Source organism: Dinoponera quadriceps, unplaced genomic scaffold (assembly GCF_001313825.1).
Source record: "Dinoponera quadriceps isolate SergipeBrazil2010 unplaced genomic scaffold, ASM131382v1 scaffold781, whole genome shotgun sequence".
In the NCBI taxonomy this organism is placed as follows: Eukaryota; Metazoa; Arthropoda; class Insecta; order Hymenoptera; family Formicidae; genus Dinoponera; species Dinoponera quadriceps.
In genome coordinates, this window is record NW_014555039.1 from 253,153 (window position 1) to 276,518 (window position 23,366).

Here is a 23,366-nt window from a genome sequence, read left to right on the forward strand (position 1 = left end):
CTCGCGATCGCACGGACCCCCGCTGGGCAGCATCGAGGTAGTCGTGGTATCCCGGCGATCGTAGCCGCCGAGGTGGGCCGCACCGGTGCATCCCGCGAGGCTCGTGTCGAGATCGTCGGCCGAGAGCGAGTCCCGTAGCGCGGCCGTGTGAGAGCCCCGTCATCGGCCCGGGTTTATTGTGTCGGCCAGATCGGGCCACTTAACCGCCGCCATCTTGCTGCGCTGCGAAGGTAGAAAAGGGGCTTGTGACAGGCCTGTCTCAGCCAGTCGCGCGGAAGAAGGGACGAGGTGACGGAGAAAGAGGGAGAGGAAAGGAAAGAAAGAAAAAGAAAGAGAGAGCGGTTCCTTCATGCGGTACCTGTCCGGCCGCTTCGGTTCATAAGTGATACTCAGTTCGCCGAGCGACGAGCAGCGGAATAGAGTAGCCTGAAGGAGTGAGGACAAGAGAGAGAGAGAGAGAGTAAGAGAAGAGGAAGAAAGGAAGAGTGTCCGCTGCGCCGATATACACCTACCTCCAGGAAGGCAGCAGGCGCGCATACATACACACATACACGTACGCGCGCACTCACACACTTACTCGCTCACCCACGCACCACCGTCGTCGTTGCCTCCTCCTTCTTTCACGATGGCCACGGAGACGCCGAGAGAGCGCGAGATCGCCGCCGAGGACAGCATCAAAGTGGTCTGCAGGTTTCGGCCGCTCAACGATTCCGAGGAGAAGGCCGGTTCCAAGTTCATCGTCAAGTTCCCATCCGGCGGCGAGGACAACTGCATCTCCATCGGGGTAGGTCGCGCGTGTGCGGTACTTCGCCGAGGCTTCGAGCGATCGTCGGCTGTCGATGCGATCCTCGGCATAGGGGAGGATCCGGGAGGTCGAGCAACAGCTGACGACCGCCCGACGCGATCGTTCTGCGTTCGCTCGCTCCCCTCGTTGTCGCGTATATCGCGAGCGTAGACGTTGTGTATGTAGGTATGGGTGTATTGGAATTATGATTCATCCCGGAGTCTTTAGAGATTGCCTAAGCTCCATGGTTTTTGAGCAACTTCGAGATACGCGGCCGGAGATAGGAGAGAGAGTTACATTGTGTTCCGAGAATCTTCCCTACGTCAGGTGTTCGAGATGCACGCGTCCCGGGGAATAAAACTCGGGCGAGCGACTCGGCTCCCTGTATAGGATAAGAGACGTAACGGGAGATTCTCCGTCGATGTTCCGTCGGACGCAACGAGTGACGCCCGTGTAATGCGTTGATTTCAGGGGAAAGTGTATCTGTTCGACAAAGTATTCAAGCCGAACGCCACGCAAGACAAAGTGTACAATGAGGCGGCCAAGTCCATCGTCACGGATGTCCTGGCGGGGTACAATGGAACCATCTTCGCGTACGGTCAAACGTCTTCAGGTACCGCGCTTCTTGTCCAAGACAGTCCTCTTTGGAAGCACAGCTGCCTAATGTTCGGCGTAACGTTTTCATATAACGCAAAAGCTGATGCTAACGTTGTTGCGCAATGTTACCGCAAGCTTCTGTATTATGTGAGTTTATTTTACAACTGTTTTCTGAGCTGAAATTTGATCATTTCCCTGGATCTAAAGGAATGATCCAATCTCGGTTCAGGAAACTTTCAATGGTAGGAAATAAATATTCCACTGAATGTGACCAATTTCTTTCTTTCTTTCCAAGGAAGAAAAGTGACTGCTCGCAAGAGTCGTTTGTTAGACAGCTGTCTTTTAAAGCAAAAATCCTAACTCATACACTATGTCAAAGCAAAGATCCTAACTCGTACACTGTGTACAATTTCCGCACACAGGTAAAACGCACACGATGGAGGGAGTCATTGGCGACCCCAACAAGCAGGGTATCATTCCCAGAATCGTCAATGACATTTTCAACCACATTTACGGCATGGAGGAGAACCTGGAGTTCCATATTAAAGTATCGTACTTCGAGATTTACATGGACAAGATCAGGGATCTCCTCGATGGTGAGAGGTTTCAGCTCAATTTTACTAGAGATGTGCCAATCGAGAATTTTCGATGTCGAATCGAATCTCACTTTTTTCATTTTCGAATCCGAATCGAATGAAATTGAATCGTTGAAACATAACTTTCAATTAATGACATAATCATTAAACACATATTTAAATATTTAGAATAAAATTGATAGTGATGAAACATATTTTATTCAGGAGGTAGCAATAATTGAAACAAATATGAAAGATCATAAATTACTTACTGAACTATTTTGAGAAGCATTGATATGATCATCGGACATTTACAATCAATGCAGAAATTCAGTGATTTTAGAAACGCAAATTCATAAAAATATATACTGCGCATCGCAGATATACATGCACATTTACGAGACACACGTCAGATTAATTATAAAATTAAAATTGCGATATAAGCCAAATTTTATACTTATATTTGATTAAAATTTTCACTGATGTCAGCGCTTCTCAGTTATTCGCAGATCCATTTGATATCATGAAAATTATTTAAGTACGTAAATTTTAATTATTTTTCTCTTGCCGATGTCTTGAGTTACTGCTTTTAATATTTTCGATGAGGACCTCAACGTACGGTTTTTCAACAACACATTTTTCGAGTCACGCTAATTTCCGTAAGAACGACTGGGGGTGTCTTTAATAGTACTTCGTCAATTCTATGCGCGATTTGTATTCGGATCTTCTCGATTCGAAATTTTCGAATTATTCGGATTCGAATCAAACAAGACTAGATTCGAATTCAGATAATTCGCACATCTCTTTACATTGGCCCCCTCACAGCTTGAGGACCGTGATTGCCCGTATCGGTGATTTCCAAGTGGCGTGTCTCGCGGCACTGATCCCTCCTGTTTTTTCTTTTTAGTATCTAAGGTTAACTTAAGCGTGCACGAAGACAAGAACCGCGTGCCGTTTGTGAAGGGCGCGACCGAGCGGTTCGTTTCTAGTCCTGAGGAGGTGTTCGAGGTGATAGAGGAGGGCAAGTCGAATCGGCACATCGCCGTGACCAATATGAACGAGCATAGTTCACGTTCTCATTCCGTGTTTCTTATCAACGTCAAGCAGGAGAATCTGGAGAATCAAAAGAAGCTTTCCGGCAAATTGTACCTCGTCGATTTAGCCGGTTCAGAAAAGGTGAATGAGACGTAAAAAAAAAGATAGAAAGAGAGAGAGAGAGAGTAGATATGAGAAACGATAGACCGCTGTTTTCACGCATTCCCGCTCTGTCTTGCTAGGTTTCTAAAACCGGTGCTGAAGGAACGGTGCTCGACGAAGCGAAGAACATTAACAAGTCCTTGTCGGCGCTCGGTAATGTAATTTCAGCTCTGGCTGACGGCAATAAGACTCACATTCCTTACCGTGACTCCAAGTTGACGAGAATACTGCAGGAATCATTGGGTGGCAACGCCAGGACTACGATCATCATATGTTGCTCACCGGCTAGCTTCAACGAATCCGAGACGAAGTCAACATTGGATTTTGGTTCGAACTATCTCTTGCCTCTTTTCTCCGTTTCTCACTGAAACTTTTGCGGATTCTTTTGTAAAAACGCGTTGTTTATTAAACAGGTAAACGCGCCAAGACTATCAAGAACGTCGTATGCGTGAACGAGGAGTTGACGGCCGAAGAATGGAAGCGCCGCTACGAGCGCGAGAAAGAGAAGGCGGCGAAATGGAAAGCCAAGGTGGACAAATTGGAGGCGGAGTTGTCGCGTTGGCGGCAGGGTGAGACCGTCAACCCCGACGAGCAGGTCAACCTGGTCGAAGCACCGGATGTTACCACACCAATCAACGTCTCTATAGAAGGTAAGAACGATAGAGAACACGGAATCGAGCGTTCACGATTCGCTTGACTTGTAAAAAAATTGTAAAAAGACTTTTAGGTAGGTTTTTAGGTTACAAATCTTTCAATTCATGAAACTAAATCTCTTTCTTCACTTCTTTTCTCTACAGGCAAATTAGATGACAGTCCGATGCCGGCCACTCCTGGTGGCGGCCTCATGGCCGGTTCTCTTTCGAACGAGGAGCGACAGAAGCTCGAGGAGGAACGCGAGCGGCTGTACCAACAATTGGACGACAAGGACGAGGAGATCAATCAGCAGTCGCAGTATGTCGAGAAACTGAAGGAGCAAATGGAGGAACAGGAGGAACTTATTGCCAGCGCGAGGCGGGATTATGAGCAGCTGCAGCAGGAAATGAACCGAATACAGCAGGAGAATGAGAGCGCCAAGGAGGAGGTGAAAGAAGTGCTACAGGCGCTGGAGGAGCTCGCGGTCAATTACGACCAAAAGTCGCAGGAGGTAATTGCCTGTGATTAAGAACGCGAAAGGAAGAAGATTTCCGCGTGCGAACACGCCACTTAATCGACGTTTCCCTGCAGGTCGAGCTGAAGAACAAGGAACAAGAAACCATGACGGAGGAGCTCCTGGCCAAACAAGTGGCTCTCAACAACACCGCGTCCGAGCTGCAGCAGTTGCGCGACATGTCTGCCCACCAGAGGAAGCGCATCGCGGAGATGCTGGCCAACTTCTTGAAGGACCTGGGCGAGATTGGCGTTGCGATCGGCGGCGACGAGAACTTGAAGGTGAGAGGAGGCGCGAAGCCGCCGAATGAAATGAGAATATCTGCGGACGCGCGCGCATGCACGCATGCGTCGTTAATTAACTCGCGGTGCAAGCAAATATTTTCTCAGGCCGCGTTTTCTTTTTCAATTGTAATGACCCCCTCCCCTTCTTCAGGTTGCGCCGGAGAGCAACGGCAAGCTCGAGGAGGAGTTCACGGTGGCACGACTATTCATCAGCAAGATGAAGTCCGAGGTGAAGAACCTGGTTCAACGGTGTCAAGGATTAGAAAGCTTTCAAGTAGACTGTAACAAGAAAGTGAGTGTGGCCGAGTTTCGCGTTGTCGCATTAATCACGATTTCTTCCACGTGGTGTGGATTTCTAAAATTAAATCTCGCTTTACGTCAATACCACCAGGTTTCCGAGTACGAGAAGGACTTGGCCGAGTGCCGGCTGTTGATCTCACAGCATGAGGCGCGTATGCAAACGCTGACGGAATCGATGAAGGAGGCCGAGGCGCGCAAGCGAACCTTGGAGGAGGACGTGGACGCGTTGCGCGAGGAATGCGCCAAGCTGAAAGCCGCCGAGCAGGTGCAGGCGGTCACCAACAAGGAGAAGGCCGAGGAGAAGGAAGCCGCGACGAAGATGCGAGTGGCCCTGGAGGAGCAGATGGATCAGCTGAGAGACGCGCATCAGAAACAGGTTTTGTGTCCGGCAGCAGCCTTCTCGACCGTGATTTATCTGTATTTATGCGCTCACCCGACGTGGGCATGTTATGACGGTAACTTGGCAACAGTTGGGCTCACGCAGAAAAACGTAAGACCAGGGTTGCCACAGACCTGGAAAACCGGGAATAGTCATGGAAATTTAAAATATCGGAACCTGGAATTTTTAACTGTGCTCACAATTCCCTTAAATGCTCTCAGTTGCATTCTTTTTTCCAATACTTGTTCATTCTTTGTTGACCTGAATTTATATCTAGGATTATACGGAGTGTTCTTTAAGTACCCAGCCATACTCAAGGGTTCTTTGGTTTATTTCAAGTAAGAAAAAGTTCATATAAATATGTATCCGAAACGGCTTAGTTTCCGAAATACAAGGTGTTGAAGTTTCTTCAAGAAAATGTGCTGCTTCCAAAAGTTTAAGATTACATATTGCTCGTGGAAAATTTTCCACTCTCGCCTGGGAAACATAGGAAAGTCGGGAAGGAATTTCAAGATTCATTTTCTGTGAGCAACCCTGCGAGACTTGAGCAAAAAAAATTGACCAGTCACAGTCGATTATTCTTCTTGCGGTCGAAGAATAATCGACTATGATTGGTCAATTTTCCCACTGCTTATGTTTTTGCCATGGGCCTTAATATTCAGAATTAAACCCCCGGGTAGTAAACTCGCTTGAACGAGTCCGGGGGAGTAACTGAATAGCGACTGACGCTGAAATATTGAGACAAACGCAAGTCCCGCTTCGTAGTAATTACATAATTCGCTGTTCGCGTCGCGCTCGCCGCTTAATCTTCCTTACCTTGCTCTTTCTGCCGTTAATCACAGAGACGCGATAATTACACTCTTTGAAAATTGCATCAACTTCGAAGGGAGGGAGAAGCTCGCTTCGGTGTAACTGGTTTTCACGCGATGCACCGGTGACCTGATTGTTTTAATCGGGGTTTTGAAACGGTAGGGTTGCTCGTTGAGGGACACGCAAGCGACGGCATCATACTAATGCGACGTCACTTTAGTTCGTTCGTTATTGGATCTGATTTTTAATTTTGTTTTCAATTCACGTTGGCTCTTCTTGATCGTGTGCTTAATTTCACTCAAGGTTGCCGCCCTCCGAGACGAGCTATCCGAGAAGCAGGAGCTCATCAGCGAACTGAAGGACCTGAACCAGAAGTTCACTCTGGCACACCAGCAGATGCAAGCCGATTATGAGCGCCTGAAGCAAGAGGAGGCTAACAAATCAGTGAAACTGCAGGAACTTATGCTGTTGAACGAGCGTCGAGAACAAGTGCGTTTTCGAGATAAGTTCACGCACTATCATGTTCATGTGTCTCCCGACATTATCAAACTTTATTTCAAGCGCAGCTTTCCTTACTAATTTCGGCAAATTTTAACCCTTTGCACTCGAGGGCTCCGAAGCGGAGCCATTTAAAATTTGTCTTCAAACTCTTCAAACTCAAATGCAAATAGCAAGAGCGGAATATCCTATACACAATAGTTTTTACGATTTGTCTTTGTCCTTATGTTATGAACTGAAAATTATTTGCATTGTCTCCATAGCGGAGCCCTCGAGTTTGAAGACAAATTTTAAAAGGCTCCGCTCCGGAGCCCTCGAGTGCAAAGGGTTAAGTTTACTTCAGTATTTCTTATTTTTAATCTTTATCGGTCGTAAGTCACCTCTCACGTGACAACAATACTTCGTCGCTGCGGTCGTACGTCACGTAGGAGGTGACAAGTTCGCATATTTACCGAAACCAGCTACAACCTAGTGAGAATCACGCATAAAAAGCTAGCGTCCGATAAAGGTTAAAGAAGAAATTCGTTCTTTATATTTTCTCTTTGCTTAGGCTGAACCGTAAAAAAGAGATCGATCATGAGAATTCATGTTCGACAATTAGCTTTTTTAAGAGCAGAGAAGATTTAAAGAGAACAGATAGTAATAATAATATAGTTAAAGAGAATATAGGTAATATAATATAGGTAAAGAGAATAGATAGTAATAATAATATATATAACAAAAATTCCGGACGTAATATATGTCAAATAAAGGGTTACATGATTTTTTTTTTTTTTTTATTTTAGTTTAAAGTTTTTATCGGATTTGTTAGAAAAAAAGACCATGACTGATAGTAGCACAACTTGTTTGAAAAACAAATGAAAACTGTGTTTTCTTCAAGTATTATGTAGTAGAATTGATTGTGTACGTTTATTCATGCATAGTTCTCATTTGTTTACGAAGCTAAAAATATTTAAAAAGGGAACTCAAGAAGACAGCTATTATTATGAGTGATTATCATATCTATTATTTCCTTCAAATTATATACAAAATTAGGAAGAGGAGGAGATTTATTATATCTGAATATGTGGTTATAAGACTGAGTTGAATGTAAATTCGTTCGTATTTAAACATAAAGATATAGGTCCCATGTGATTTTTTTTGTATAATTTTTTTTATAATTTTTTTGTAATGCAACCCGTCCCCTCTCCCCCAATTCAGGTTTTTGTCTCTATTATTAGTCGTTTTAATAAGGTGAATATTTTTAATTTCTCAGAGGAATGATATAACGAATAAATAACTTAAATTTTAACCTACAAATTATTTTGAAAATAATATCATCGTATTTGTTTCAGGCAAGGAAGGATCTCAAGGGATTGGAGGACACGGTAGCCAAAGAACTTCAGACTCTGCACAATCTACGCAAGCTATTCGTTCAAGACTTACAGGCTAGAATAAAAAAGACCATCAACGCAGAAGACAACGAAGACGACGGCGGCTCGCTCGCACAGAAGCAGAAGATATCCTTCTTGGAGAACAATCTGGACCAACTGACGAAGGTATGTTCTAAACTCGCGCAATGTAATCGATATTACTCATTCGGAGTATTCACTACCTGGAAAGACCTGGAAAACCTAGAATTCTCAGGGAATTTTAAATAGACATTTGTCTGCAAGCCATACTATAGCGTTGTTCACAGACAAATATTGGTTGATTGCATTTTATTTAATAATATTTTCTTCATTAAGAATCATAGAAAAAAAATAATTCAGGATTTCTTCCGACTTGTTTTTAATTAATTTTAATAATGAAAGCGCTATATAAATCGTAGGCACAAATTTATTAAGATTCTATGTATATGTGCATTTAAGGTGGTTTTTAAGTTTCCTTTTAATACTTAATTATTAGCACTTTTATATTTATAATAGATTCTCATTTACTCAATATCTACATATGTAACTTAAATATTTAACTATATTGTTCTGATATTTAGAGCACACTGATTTTACAACTAATGCAATAATCAGTAATGAAGATAACGATTTCGTGTTTACATATATTTTTTTTGTTAGTATAAAAATAAAGTTTTATGCTATATAAAATATCTTTTGGAATTCTTACAGTTTCCTTGAAAATTTTTCAAATTTAATCATTGAAATTCGAGGGATTTTTAATTTGATTCTATGATTTATAAATTTTTATGAATAGAAAATATTAAGGACTTTGCACAATAAATGTACATATCAAATGTGTGCATGTATATATATATATATATATATATATATATATATCAATTTGCAAAATATATTTAAAGCACTTTCATTTTATCTGGAACCTTTAATAAATTGCCGGAATATCAGGGATATTATATTCTCAGGAAATTCCTCTTGGGAGTTTGAGTAAATACCCTGCCATCGCTCCGTTGCATTTTCGTTGTCGTCATCGACGTTGACTCACCTTTCTTTTATTCTTATCATCATTACCCGTCGCAGGTGCACAAGCAACTCGTCAGGGACAATGCCGACCTACGCTGCGAGCTACCCAAGCTAGAGAAGAGACTGCGGGCTACGATGGAGCGCGTCAAAGCCTTGGAGACAGCATTGCGTGATGCCAAAGAGGGAGCAATGCGAGATCGTAAGCGCTATCAGTACGAGGTAGACCGAATCAAGGAGGCTGTTAGACAAAAGAATCTGGCGCGTCGCGGACCGAGCGCGCAGATCGCAAAACCAATTCGCGCTGGTCAGCATCATTTGAGCACCGTCAGCATCCGAACCGGCAATCGTGGTAAGGAGTCTTCCACTTCTCGGCCGAGTGCCAGTTAAACAAACAGTCGTCTCTCTCTCTCTCTCTTTTTTTTTTTTCTTACTTCAACATCTCTCTCCCTCTCCCTCTCTCTCTCTCTCTCTCTCTCTCCTCCGCAAATTTTTCTTTCATTTCTTGTGTATACATACACATATACAATCGTCATGTTTTGTTTTTTTTTAGATTCACTTAATTAAAAAATTAAAAACGCTTGCATTGCGTCGTTGTGGGTTTGTTCGATTTTGTACAAAGGAAGTCGCCGCAGGCGGCTTTAGAGTAAGTGAGCAGTTTTTGATACGATTAGGGAAACCAGGGAGGTACTTTTTCTCCCTTTTGCCCTTTTTAGATTTTGTTGTTATCTCAAAGAATGAGAGAGAAATCAAGACGTTCTTATGCAAACATCATAGATATTTTAATAATGTATCTAACTATATTGATCAAATTAGAAAATAATGTGATTCGTAAGGTAATTTATATTTTATATTTTAGAAAAACAATCGAAATGTACCAAGTGTTCCCTATTCCGAGATACTTGATCCAGGAATGGGGGAAACTTGATTCATGGGGGATTGTGTCACCCCTGTGTTATAATTAGTGCAATAAAAGATATTAAATAATCATGATCAATATTTATTAAAGGCTCTTGTACGATTAAACGAGTTATAAAATATAATGTTAAAAATAAAATAACAAGTTATGTTTATCTTGGTTAACCTAACCATTTTATAATAAATATAAATTTTTAACAAAAAATAAAAATTATTTTTTGGTTCTCGGACTGGCTTTATATTGGGCAACATTTGCCCAATGAATTGTCTAATAACCGATATTAGACCGTATTTATTGTCAATGAATTGTGCTATTAAGATATAAGAGACTTAATTAAGTGTCTCCAATTTGACGTGGATCGTGTCTCCCCAAACAGTACAATTTCACAATTTTTACTTTATTTTTTGCAAATGAATAGATTTTTTTTAGTTAACCTTGTAATTACCTTTTTGAAGCAATTTTTCATTCCATTATGGACTTTTAATCTAATTACAAAATCCAACAACTTAACCCTTATCGGATGCTAGCTTTTTATGCGTGATTCTCACTAGATTGTAGCTGGTTTCAGTAAATATGCGAAAAATTTTCAGTATTATAAAAATAACATTTTTGTTAGAAATTATTTATTTTTTGAAGGAGTATTACAAATATATGAGTTTCAAATAATTATTTATAAGTTTTTAATGTATGATATTTTTTGAAACAATCTCCAACATGAAGGAATGGTTTTCTGTTGTACGTTTCACAGAAGTATACAGTTGTTTTTCTTCCTCCAGGCAACTTACGATTAGAACATATTAAACAGTCATTATGTTTTCCTTTAGCATCAAGTTGGAGGATATGTAGTTTTCCATCTAATCTCTTCTCATTATCTGTTGTTGATGGCGTTCCATATTGGAAATTTATAAAATTTTCTTTATTCATTTTTGGGCTCAATATATTAAAAAATTGAGTACAAAAGGCAGTGATATATCACTGGAGATGTCAATTGCTCCGTTGCTTATGCTTAACTGACAAGGCAATCGTACCCGCATTTGACAGAGAGCGAGTTTCGACAGGTCCCGACTTGTCACCTCTTACGTGACTGACGTACGACCGCAGCGACGAAGTATTGCTGTCACATGAGAGGTGACTTACGACCGATAAGGGTTAAAGAACAATCGAATATTTGTGGGAAAAAATCAGGCACAAAAAGTAAAACACATCCTGACTCTATTGTTATCGGCGCTAAACTACCAAAATGACGAATTTAGCATTTCCTAGTTAAGAATGAACACTGCTGCTAACATGAACAAAAAATTAAATCTTTCTTTTGTTGAAATAATGGCTCGGGATCTCAAGTCTCCCAAGGGATTAAATATCCCCACAGGTTCCCTTTCATACGATTCTTCTGATTTCGCACGAGCTCGTGATTTGGCGGATCTCGTGATACATGATTGCAATTAAATGAGAGAAAAAAAACGAACAAACCTCGCGACGTTCCTTCCCAAGTCGTCTTACGATCGACTGCTACTTTGCATGGCGAGTCAATTAATTTAAATTCATTTTTGATTATTGGTATAATCTATATCAAAATGACGACATTGCTTTCCTGAGACGCAAGATTTTATTTGATTGATTGATATGTTACTTTGAGATTTATTTGTTTCCTCTCTTTTTTTTTTCCATGTTCCTGATCACACAGATATGGGTAACAGCGTACAGTGATCGTGAGCATAATGCCAAACCCCTTCACTTTTACAGAAAACGAATGCAAGAGCGCTTTCATCGACGAAAACAAAAGAATTCCAGCGGCTTTTATGTATAATGGATATGCATAAATGTTATAATTACTAAGATAAGGGCAATAGTACTAAACCGCAAGGAGAGCACCGCCAGTTCTTTTAATTAATACCGTAATATTTTTTTCCTCTTTTTTTTTCTTTCTTTGGATCAAGCATGTGCTTAGGTATACATTCGTACGAGATAAGTGCATTAAATTATATGCATACATATATATACATATATACATATATATATATATATATATATATATATATATATATATATATATGCGTGTATATATATATATATATATATATGCGCACATATATATATATATATATATATATGTGTGTGTGTATTGTGTGTATATACATACACACCAGCGCTGCATGTCCCGTCGATTTGTAAATAGTTAATTTTTATAAATTATTTAATTTATACACAATGTCATGCATGTGGGATGATTCGATAATAAAGTGAATGTCTAATCGAATGCGACCGACCACTTACGGGGAAGGAGCCTCTCGTCACTCGGAAAATATTTATATACATACTTCGCGCGTTAGTGTGTCTGTCCCTTAATTTAAATCATGCTCGTGTCTCATGCTTGACGTTCACGACGTTAACGGCGACGGTGAGGGAGGTTAACTTGCGTGCCGTTGCAAAAGTCGAAGTGGATCGAATTCGGTTTACGCGAGGAATCCAATCGCCGGTCGCCGAGGTGAGCGAGGACGGAAAAAGAGGCGAGAAATACTTAATATGTGGAAGAGAAAAAACATGCTCAGAGCGGGATTCGCACAGCACACATAATTTACAGAAAAGAACACGATCGGACATGCGGCTTCGTGCGAATTTAAGAATGATTGTGGCTTATATAAGTATTCGTAATCGTAAGAGATCTCCTCTTATCCTCCCCCCCCCCCCTTCGNCGATAAGAGTTTCGCGACGCACGGCGTTCTTTCGGTGTATCTTGTAGCTTTGCTGGAGGGCACGCTTGATTGGGATCAAGCGTAGAATTGCCTCTCTATAGCGCCTCGCGGGTCCCACGTGTCGCCGTGCGTCCAGGAAGAGAGAAATTTCTGCGAGGATACTTTAGGTCTGTCCCTCTCTTGGCTGAGCTGGGTTGCATCCGGGTTGCCGTTGGAGAGGAACAAATATATAAATCTAGCGAAAAGGAACGACCCAGACCGCACAGTGACCAAAATCGAGGCATGAGACGTCTTCAAGATGTATTTAAGACGTCTTTAAAGGGCTATATATATCCGAGCCGCTTGGAGAAACGCCCGATCTTTGCATTTTTCCGCTGATCATATTATTGACCTCATGAAGATGTCCTTCTGAGGGATGATTCTTCGTACATTTGCTTACATATTACATGAAGTCCATTGCAAAAAGTTACGACATGTAACGTCGTTATCATTGCTTCGGTGGTAGTTCGTCGTCGCTAATTGCTATTCAAAATATCTCTGAAATTATTGGGCCGATTTAGCTCTGTTGTTTTGCACAATATATAGCTCTGTATAATTCTTGCATAGATATTCTTAGTAAGATCGTTTCGCAAAGATGTCTAAAGACATCTTATATCCCGATTTTGGACATCGTGTTTGTGCTGTCTGCGGAAGTTGCGGGGTGCAGCACATTGATTCAGCCAAGAAGAACAGGCCCATTGTGTAATCCCCGACGGGAGGCGCGCTAATTTATGTAACGATCGTCCCTTAACCCTGAACTCTCACATTTTAACTCTTAGCCCTCTTAACTGTAATTCGCGCTATTCTGTAGCGTCTTAACTTAATTTATTCGCGTGTGTCAGAGGCTTACTTTCTCTCGCGTAAGGTTCGCGAAGCGCACAGAACGACGTGAAGCTTCGGTTCTTTGGTGCATTTATTCTCCTTCTCTTCTTTCTCTCTAGGAGTTTCTTTCTTTTCTCGCCTCTCGAGTGTGAATGTGATGAATGGATAACTGAATTAGAGTGCAATGTATGATCAATTGTGTGTGCGTGCGTGAGTAAGTGAATGCGTGTGTGTACGTGTGCGTGCGCACGCGCGCGTGTGCCGAGCTGCTGCCGCTCGGAAGTTACCTGCATGTCTGGTTGTGAACAGCCGATGATGCACGGGCTCGCTTATATTATGTTCCTAAGAGAAAAGAAAAAAAAGATAAGAGAAAAGAAAAGAAAGCCCCCGCGTGAGCTGTCGAAATTTCGCTTACACGTCTTTCACACGTGCGGCGTCGTCGTTAACCCTTTCGTTTTTTTTTTTAGATCTTCTCTCTTGCGGAGTCTGCCTTCTCTTTTTCTCTCTCTTTCGGATTCACTCGCGTATGCATATATATATATATATATATATATATGTGTGTGTGTGTGTGTGTGTGTGTGTGTGTGGACGTTGCGTTTACTCTCTATCTCTTTTCTCCTCCGGCACTTTTTCGAATCGTTTACACATAAAGATATGAAGATATATAAATGTCATTTGTACATTTAATTTGTAAGGCTTTTTCTAGGATACGACAGCTCGGTAGTCTTATTGTTTGTTTAATCGAGATAAGATAAATTGTCCGATTTGCCGGACAAGGGTTAATGATGGCCTTCACATTCGTGCATTTTAGTGTAACACTGTAACACACGGCATTCTGCGTTCCCAGTAGTCTCTCGCGTTTATCGTCATTATAAACCCGCGATCGTTTCTGACGTCTCTTCGCCGGAGACGCTTGCTCGCGCTGGAATCATCGTATATACTCGACGCGATCCTCCCTTGGGAACAACTGTCTCTTTTTTTTTCTTCGTATATAAATTCATACGTTGACTCGACAGGGGTGGGAATTCTCGCGGCTTAAGGAAAAGCAAACAAAAAAAAGAACATCGATGTGTGTCCAACACTACGATAGGTTTAGTTGCACCCAGTATCTCTCTCGCAAGTGCGAACGCGGTCGGGAAAAATTGCACACACGCGTTGAGGAGAGACCGATCGTGAGGAGATATCCGAAGTGTACTACTCTTGTAAACTCTGTTACGACCGCTGCGTTTTCGCTACCGTTTCCGTTTCCCCTCTCTTGATTCTCCCCCCCCCCCTCCTTCCCTCTCTCTCTTTTGTGATATATATAATGTAAACATATGTAACGAGGGTATGCGCGCGAAGAAAGGGAGAAGTTGCGTTTTTGCTCTCATACGTAAAGAGGCAGAGACGAAGTGTGCGGGTGAGAGTGTGTGGTGCATTAACGAGTGCAATTGTCGTTAAACTATTTTTGTCTCGGGTGTATGTAAATATATATATGTACGCGTAAAAATACATTGTACTATCTACCATAAATGCGTAATTGCAGTCGCGTTAGTTTCGCGGTGAACGTTTGATCCGTCGTAAAGAAAGTTCCCCCTCCCCACACACACCGCACCACCGCGAAAGGGCTACTTTACCGTCGTGCGTTGCGCCGTTGTAACGCGAACTTGTATTCTCATATCGCACACAGATTTAACACGCGCATTTAATACGATGTTGTACGATGTGTTCTCTCTCTCTCTCTCTCTGTCCTTTCGGCGATGACGCACGACGAACGAACCCGTGTTCGCCCCCACCCCTCCTCGCCCTTAAAATGCTGAATGTATTTTCGAATCGTGTTGCGCTAAAAAAATAACGCTCTAACGACGTAATATTGTACTATTATAATTCATGCTATGTTTCTTCTCGTCATGGCTCTCGAGCGCTTTTCCTCCCAGTAATTAAAAGATAGGAAGAGAGAGAGAGAGAGAGAGAGAGAGAGAGACGTAAAATCGAGTCGAGTAAGGAAACGACGATTGCCGCCGGACAATTAATTCCGATTCTTGAGTACTCTATCTCTCTCTTTCTTTTTTTTCTCCTTCACGCTTCTGTACGCCTTCTTTTCTCGCGACGCATCGCACGAAATTCGCCATTCAGGAGGCCGTCGCCGATCTGTCGCGTCATAGGGAGTAGATCGGCGACCGGACTCTTGCACGACGATACGTTTCATATTGTATTGTGTACGCGCTCTACATGATGTATGGTATCGAGCGCTGGTTGGCCGACGGATTTGACGAAAGATGGGACGAGGAAAGGCAGAGCTGTTAGTTAATATTATTTTTGTAACGTCTTCGACGTGTCTGAAATTTTGCATTATTATTATTATATCATCCAGTCAACGTAGGCGTGTTATAACGAATCTATCTGCGCACCAGCCAGTCACTGTTGAGGAGGAGGTTGATCTACAACTGCTGTGTAGCCTTTCTCGCGTCAACCGTGAGAGCGAAACGGACGAATTGTTTCCTTACTTTCGCGACTCTTCGAGACACGAAGTCAGAGAGACGAGAGCAAAATTATGTATAACGAGGGACGAGCCCGTTTCAGCAATTCGCGGAACAATTCGGAAAAATCTCGGCGGATTCATGATGTGCGCAACCGGCGGTTGCTGCTTTTCGCGTGCGGTCGTTTCGCGCGCGTGAGAAAAAAGAAATCCATTCAAGACATATACCGCAGGTTTCCCGTTTTATGATGTTAATCGAGTTCAGATCTACCTCATCTGAAACAGCAAAAGTAGTACGAGATAAAAAGAAAAGAACAGTTATAACAAACCGTATAGCGATTCTAAACATTTTTCCTAGAGTTTAGGCGGTAGATTTGTATGCAGGGTGTAGAGAGGCTGTAGCTGACAAGGTACTATAAATTGTAATACAATATTCTCCCCTCGAATTAAAAACTGTAATTTTAAGATTAATTATCCGTTAATTATATATATTATATGCGATTGTCGCGAGAAGACGACGATGCTTATACAATTAAAGGACGATGAGAAAACCCACGAAAAAAGAAAAATATGAGAACACACATTAAACGACTGTATTCACCTATTTATTTATTGTCGCACCGCATAGTCCCGGCAAAGAGGAAAAAAGAAAGGAGGTAATCCGAAAGAAATATATTTATAAGGTAATATACAATAAAAATATATTATACATATACACCGACGTGTATGTGTGTGTGCGTGCATGTGTGTGTGTGTGTACTGTGTGTACGGATCCACGTGGTAATCCCGAGTTAATTACCCCCATCCGCGACGAACGTTAATTAATTAGTAACTTGAGTTGAGCAATTCGCAGCTTTCTCTTTCTTTCGGGGATATCCTCTCGAGTTTTCCACGCAGCTCGAAACAATTGGGAAATTATTTCGACGCGAATACACGCGTATTATCTAATAAATATTTAAAATATCAACTATACTTGTCTCTTCCTGGCATATCTAATCTTATTTTCCAGTAGATATATTTATATCTGGCCATTGTTACGCAAGAAGGATCCAACCTGCAAGATTATAATTCTTGAGATTTTGTTATTAATAGATAGTCTGTACATATTCCTACATAAAACAAAAAGGATTTAATTGGATCTTTATAATTTTAATTTGTAACTTTATTTCTTATTTTTAATTTTAATTTCGATTCTTTCGAATTTTAAGACATCATAATGTCGTGCGGGAAGCCTTACGGGCGTGTGAAATTAAATTTTTCCGAGTTAAATTTGTTAATGAATATCCTTGAAGAGGAGAAAATAGACCACGTCTGACTTCTTAACACATTGCATGCGAGTATATTTCGCCGCGGACTTACGCGTGTAGCGGGCGTTTTTTCGTGAATTTCGCGGGAGTTTGGTATTCAGTAAAATATTCAATTAAACCAAGTAACTCGACAAACTAAACTTCTAAAAAGAAACAATGGAAATCGTTGCCTAGCAACACTAACACCGTACACACTTACAATGCCCATCGTATTTATACGATACCCGCTCTCCAGCACAAATCTACTAAATACGTACTTTTACGTGACTCTAGTGACAGACTGCAAAAAACGTAAAAGTACATTTCCCGCATGTAATATGTTAAAAGATTGTGAGACATCTCAGTGATATTTATACTTTTTAAATCATGTATCAAATTTCCATTTTCATTTTTTTCGAGACGTACAATATGTAAATTGCAAAATCTTGCAAAACTATGGCCGTTTTCATTATTTCGACAAGCGACGCAGAACCGTTGGACAGTTCTCTCGGTCACTTTGAACGGTGTAAACGCAACTTTCGAAAATCAGTCTGCAAGCAATATTGCAAAAGGTTTCTCATTTTCTCGATCTTTCTTTATTTCTCATCGTAATGTAATTGTACAATATCGCAGATATCAAAAAATGCACGGTAATATCGAAATACGATAAGTAACATGATCATTATGAGTTTCCTCTCGAACACAACATGTGTGTGTGTGTGTGTGTCTAAAAGACGTGTCCTCAAGAACGCCCTTTAAACGTCTTATTGTCTAAAAGACGTCTTTACGACGGCTCAGGACGTCTTAATGTTACCTAGGAGGAGCGCACAAGTTGAGAAGAGGCGTGCGAAAATTCGTCGCACGGAACAGAGTTAGAGCGTTTTCTTTACAAAAATTCTCGCACACTCGGTTTCGATACAATCTGGACGGCTCTTCTCTCGACGAAAGAACTCAAGTTCTGTGAAAGCCGATCAAAAACAAGTTCTTCCGCCGATTGTATCCCCAAGCCGTACCAAAGTCCGAGCGCGCAGATCGCGATCGACGTCGATAATACATCATCACGGAAAACAACGGGAACTTTCAACGATTAATTGAACGATTATTCTCACTCTTACGCCTAAAATCGTATTGTATGCACTCGTATTTCTCGCTGAGGAACACACGCCGGGGATCGTCTCTCTCTCTTTCTCGCGCGCGAATTCGTATACAATACAGACGTGTAAACATCCGGCAAATCGAGCAATCCCCCTCCTCCCCCCCGTTACTGCAATTTACGTTAGTAAAATGTAAATCTTCGAGAGCGTGTAAAAGTATCCGTGTACATCTACAAAACCCCGAGTCTCTAAAGTGAACACTGGCGGATATGTCTGGCGAAAAAGTATATCGGTGTACTGGCAGTGTAACGTTACGTCTACTGTAAACGCGCGCGGTAAATCGGAAGATTGTGGTCGCCGCAATTGGCAGTGCAATAATTGTCCCCTCCCCCCCTCCTCCTTTCGATCTCTCCTCTCCTCGAGTACTCGCGTGGCAGAGACACGGATCGGCTGCGTCACGTTCGCCTCTTCTTTTCGCCGGAGAGCCGAATATTAAATCCTGAAGCGCGGTTGAGGGACTTAACATCTCGGTCTGTCCCCGGGAATTCTATATACATACACCACTCGTTGAGGGGGATTCTCGATATCCTCAATTCTCAAGATTAAAATCTCAAAGAGTTAACAATGGAAGATCGTGTCGCGAAGCGTTTCCCTTGCTCTTCTTTCTCGTGGTAAAAAAAAAAGGGGAGCGGGGAGGAACAAGAAGGAAAAAACAACGCGAAGAAGGTCTGCGACGCGAGTACTCGAGTGCTTGTGACGAGTTCTCTCCCTCTCTCTCTCTCACTTTCACGGAGGACAACGCGATAAACGTGTTAACAAAATGACAAGACCGCGGGCCTGGTCGCCGATTGGTTAACGCAGCAGCATAGCGCACAGCACTATCATATTCAGCACGAGCGAACCGCAAAATAACGCGAACAGCAGGCCGGGGCTCGTAATGACCGTGGAGTGGCTCGGGCAGACCGGCACCGACTCGTTCCGGACAGCGTTGGCGGCCGTCACCTGCTCCTGCTGCGCTGGGCTCTCCGCAACGATCGCGCCGCCGCACACCCGGATCGCCGGCGAGCAATTCCTCGTCGGCGCGTCGTACATGGAGCAACGGGAGTGCGCTCGAGGAGCCGACGAGCTGGCGAAGGACTTGGCAGGGCTCGTGATGTTGGCCCGGGACGTGTAGCAGAACTGTGTGACGTCCGAGACGACGGAGCAGCGGTCGAACTCGTGCACGGACGGCTCTCTGGACGGCGCGAAGTTGGACGAGCCGGCCGAGCCGAAGCCCGAGCTCTGGCTGGAGGAGCGCGAGAGCGTCGGTGCGCCGCCGCTCATCACACCTTCCTGCCAATAGCCGCCGGCCACCCACGACGTCTGCGTGACTGAGCGCAGCTTCGGCGGCGAGAGGATGCACCGAGGCCTGCCCGAGGCAGCGACCGCCGATCGCCTGAACAGATCGCAGGTAGACGCACCGTATATCCTCCTCTCGAAGATCGGCGGCGTCCTCAGGCTGTACCGAGACGAGTCCTCGCTCAACGAGAGCGCGCTCAGTACGCTCACGTTGCTGTCCAGGTAGTGGGAGTACGGCGAGTCGTTCTTGCACGAACTGCTCGGGCTCAGGTAGCTCGGGTCGCTGACGCCTGCGGCGGTCGTGGATAATTTCTGCTTCTGCGGCCTGAAAGAAGTGTAAGGTGGAAGCGGCTCGTCGATGTCTCAAAATGAAAGATGCACGTTTTGGCAACAAGAGATGTATAGGATGGCCTATGTAAATCGGGAAGGGGTTTGAACTTTCGATAATGTTTCTACTTGCTAATTATTCTTATGGTTTCCTTGACGTAACGGAGTGCAAAGTTTGGAAATAAAAAGAGAAAAGCAAGACAAAATCAATAAAAATGAATAGATAAAAGTTATTGAAAGTTCGAACTCCCTCGTGATTTATGGGCCAGCTTGTAGAACGAAATAGAAACAATACAAACACTGCTAAGTGTGACTTAATCTCGGCGGTGGATAATTCGCCTATACTACTCGATGACTCGACACTGCTGTTTGTCTCGTTGAAGACGCCGTTGTTTTGACTTCGACCGTCGCACGGAAACTGCGGCGATGCAACGGCGTCCCGTGTGTGCAACTTGAGCTTCTTGAACGATACCGATGTGGCCGACGTGTTTTTGCGCGAGCCGGGTGCCACATTCAGGAAGCTTATGAGTAATGCACACGCTGCTATCTGGAAAGAGGAAACGTATATCCAACGCTGAAGTGTTTATGCACCTTATTACACCGTCTCACCATGTAATATTGCGTGACGTGTTCCGCTGTGAGCCAGACGTTTTGCAGCGTCGTTAAATTCACGACCGATACGAAAGCGGTCATGCAACACCATAAAATTATCGACAACACGTCGGCAATCTTCTTCCTCATCGAGCTTGCCCAACAAGCGCACAAGTGAAAGAACAATCCGCCAAATGGCAGCCATATAACGTCGTGATTGTACGTGATAACTGAGCCGAAGACTATCGAGATCAGTCGGAAAATCGTGTCGAACTTCCTTGCGTTCTGCGAAAGAATTGTCGAGTCGTTATTCATTGCTATGATCGAATATCGTTACAGTATCAACGGGAACATCAAGAGCTACTACGTACCTCGATAGCGATAACTCTTAATTTTCATAAAATTCTTTCTTATTTATAACACACATCTTGTCCTTGCGAATGTACTCACACTGATAACAGTTTTAACTGGCTTCTGTCTGAAGAAGAGCATTTTGTAACGGGTGAGCCACAGCGTCTGCTTGTTCAGCACATTCCACACTGTGGACTTGCAAGTGTCACACAGCGGATACTTCTTCTCCAGGTACTCCTTGAACACTTTCACCTCCACACTGTAGAGAACTTCGTTTCTGGGCTCGAAGTTTGACAGTTCCGATAACTTCAAGCTTTCCCGCTTGTTGCAGTCCATGCAGAGATTGCCCTTCGGAACGTTGAGAACATCGCTCTGTTTCGGCAAACTGCAATATCTCGTGCACTTGTTGACTGTTGCGTACTGCTCCGGGATGTCGTACGCATAATCGCCATTCTGCGAAAAGTTATTCGTACACTCAATCGTAGTCCAAAGAATAATCTTTCTATAACATACATGGTGAAACACAGTGTGTAATAATTATGTCTAACTCTAGTATGATGCATCTGTAAGATAGACATGAGACGGGATTTCGGCGAATTACTTTGGAGAAACCGTTGAATTGCTGGCATGATGGACACAACCACCAATTCAGATCTTGTCTCCAGACTTTTGTACTTCCATTGCAGAACCAGCAGTAGACTTTCACAGGCCATCTTATTCTATTGATTATGAAACAAAAGACACGTCAATACGTGGAATCAAAGTATATATCTTACATCATTGTACTAATTTGTTCACACATACCCAAGAATAGAGAGGGAGCATAACTTACTTCAGCTTGCAGAATATTGTTAGACACGTAACGAGGATCAGTTGAACGGGAACCAACACGAATGCATAATCCAACACAGAATTCTGATCGAGTTCCATTGTTTTCGTCCGAATAAAAGCGCTTTAAAATGGCGGGAAACGCTTGACGAGGACGCGCGACGAGAGAAGCGTTTCTCTAAAATATATGCATAAAAACGTCTCCAACATCAACTGTGCGCTACATCTTCGGTCAAGCGATCGAGTGCAGATACGCTATAACCTAAAAAAAAGACAATCCGCGCTTAAGGATAACCACGGAACTGCATGTTGAAACAAGCCTCACCGGCGACGTCAGGTCATGTGTGCTGTTGATCGAGGCTGTCTCGAATCTCACCGATGACCAAGTTGATTTTCTTATTGTCGAATAATTCAGGATTCCGTGCCACACTAAGCGCGGCACGTGTTGACCAACACCGGCACTACATCGGCCGCCGTACCTGCGCACACATCGACCGCCAAATACGCCTTTTTGATTCTCAGGTAGGAGGAACGTCACAGGCGAAAAGCGCCTGTGCGAAGTCCTCTACTTCGGAATCGGAAAGGCATACCTGGCGACCGCCATGTTTCCGAAGCTGCGTTCCAAAGATCCTACTCGATACATAGAGTGCGTTCGAGGAGATTTAGCGCTATCGCGTCATTCTATCCTTATTGTACATGTAAAGAGTAATAAAGATAGAGTTACGCGGTAGTGCTAAATAGCGTCTGCTCGAACGTGCTCGTAGAATGGCATTTAAGCTGCGTTCGAAAATATCACACTGGATGCGTTCAGAAATCCTACTCGACGGGTAGAGCAACTATTAAATGGCCAATCAAGATAAAAAGGCAAATATTTTTTTATTATTGGTCAGTAAACCTACTTTGAGGGTAGAGTGACATTTAATTTACTAATCCAGGACAAAAGGAACTAAAGCTTGTATCAGCCGCTCAGCATGTAATTTTTTTCTTAGGACGGAAACGTGAAATGTTTACAAATTAGAAAATTTACACTTTTCACTAGCCTCTGGAGGAGACTCTCTGGGGGTTGATCACTTTTCTCTTTTTCTAATATAAATTCGTGAAAAAAATAAATTTTCTAATTTGAAAACATTTCATTTCCGCCGTAAAGGAAAAGTTGTGTGATCGAAAGATTATGGATTAGGATTGAGTTGAACTCAAAACTTAACCAATCAAAACAAAGCTCGCTAAACTTGAGTTTAGTGAATTTTGTTCTGATTGGTCAAGTCACAAAACTAATATCAATCCTAACTTGAATTTAATGAACTTTGCACTAATTGATCAAATTTCAATCTAATCTCGATCCTAATCTGTTGTCTGATACGGGCTTTATCATGATTGGTTAATTAAATGTTTGTTAGCAGTAGGTTTGTTCCTCCTTGTTGAATTTTCTATCCTGCAGCTCAAGGGTGCAGATTTCAGTGGGCATTCACAACGTATGATCGATACTTCACGTGCGCGGCGCCATCTGCAGGCATTTGCATCGATTATGCCACGCTTCGCCGCATTTCGTACACAAAATCTTTGATAAAATAAAAAGGAATAAAAAGAAAGAAGGAGACAGACGGAAAAAAAGAAAGAATGTCTCATTCTGTTCTCAAG

General features: G+C 42.8%; 2 protein-coding genes and 1 long non-coding RNA gene across 6 annotated transcripts; 2 read left to right on the forward strand and 1 right to left on the reverse strand.

The window, feature by feature from the left end:
* Positions 1–217: 217 nt before the first annotated feature.
* LOC106742845 lies at positions 218–16,384 on the forward strand. The gene is made up of 2 exons (XR_001374295.1): positions 218–460; positions 15,386–16,384. It is a non-coding gene; the product is annotated as an uncharacterized LOC106742845 (long non-coding RNA).
* Positions 455–11,875, forward strand: LOC106742844 (kinesin heavy chain). 3 transcript variants are annotated; one of them, XM_014616152.1, is made up of 14 exons: positions 455–784; positions 1,256–1,397; positions 1,804–1,977; positions 2,864–3,132; positions 3,234–3,480; positions 3,567–3,803; positions 3,951–4,297; positions 4,378–4,581; positions 4,736–4,876; positions 4,976–5,260; positions 6,377–6,562; positions 7,906–8,109; positions 9,043–9,334; positions 11,586–11,875. In XM_014616152.1, the coding sequence occupies exons 1-14, from the start codon at positions 626–628 to the stop codon at positions 11,606–11,608; spliced, it is 2,910 nt and encodes a 969-aa protein (XP_014471638.1). In that variant the 5' UTR covers positions 455–625; the 3' UTR covers positions 11,609–11,875. The 3 variants fall into 3 exon arrangements, with proteins under 3 accessions (XP_014471638.1, XP_014471637.1, XP_014471639.1); XM_014616151.1 differs by having other exon boundaries at positions 11,645–11,875; XM_014616153.1 differs by lacking the exon at positions 11,586–11,875 and adding an exon at positions 9,536–9,970.
* Positions 16,385–16,602: 218 nt separating the features above from the next.
* Positions 16,603–22,282, reverse strand: LOC106742846. 2 transcript variants are annotated; one of them, XM_014616154.1, is made up of 7 exons: positions 22,054–22,282; positions 21,733–21,990; positions 21,502–21,619; positions 21,000–21,353; positions 20,568–20,834; positions 20,258–20,505; positions 16,603–19,956 (listed from the first exon to the last, which is right to left on the reverse strand). In XM_014616154.1, the coding sequence occupies exons 2-7, from the start codon at positions 21,828–21,830 to the stop codon at positions 19,146–19,148; spliced, it is 1,896 nt and encodes a 631-aa protein (XP_014471640.1). In that variant the 5' UTR covers positions 21,831–21,990; positions 22,054–22,282; the 3' UTR covers positions 16,603–19,145. The 2 variants fall into 2 exon arrangements, with proteins under 2 accessions (XP_014471640.1, XP_014471641.1); XM_014616155.1 differs by lacking the exons at positions 21,502–21,619; positions 21,733–21,990; positions 22,054–22,282 and adding an exon at positions 21,414–21,485.
* Between the last annotated feature and the right edge of the window lie 1,084 nt (positions 22,283–23,366).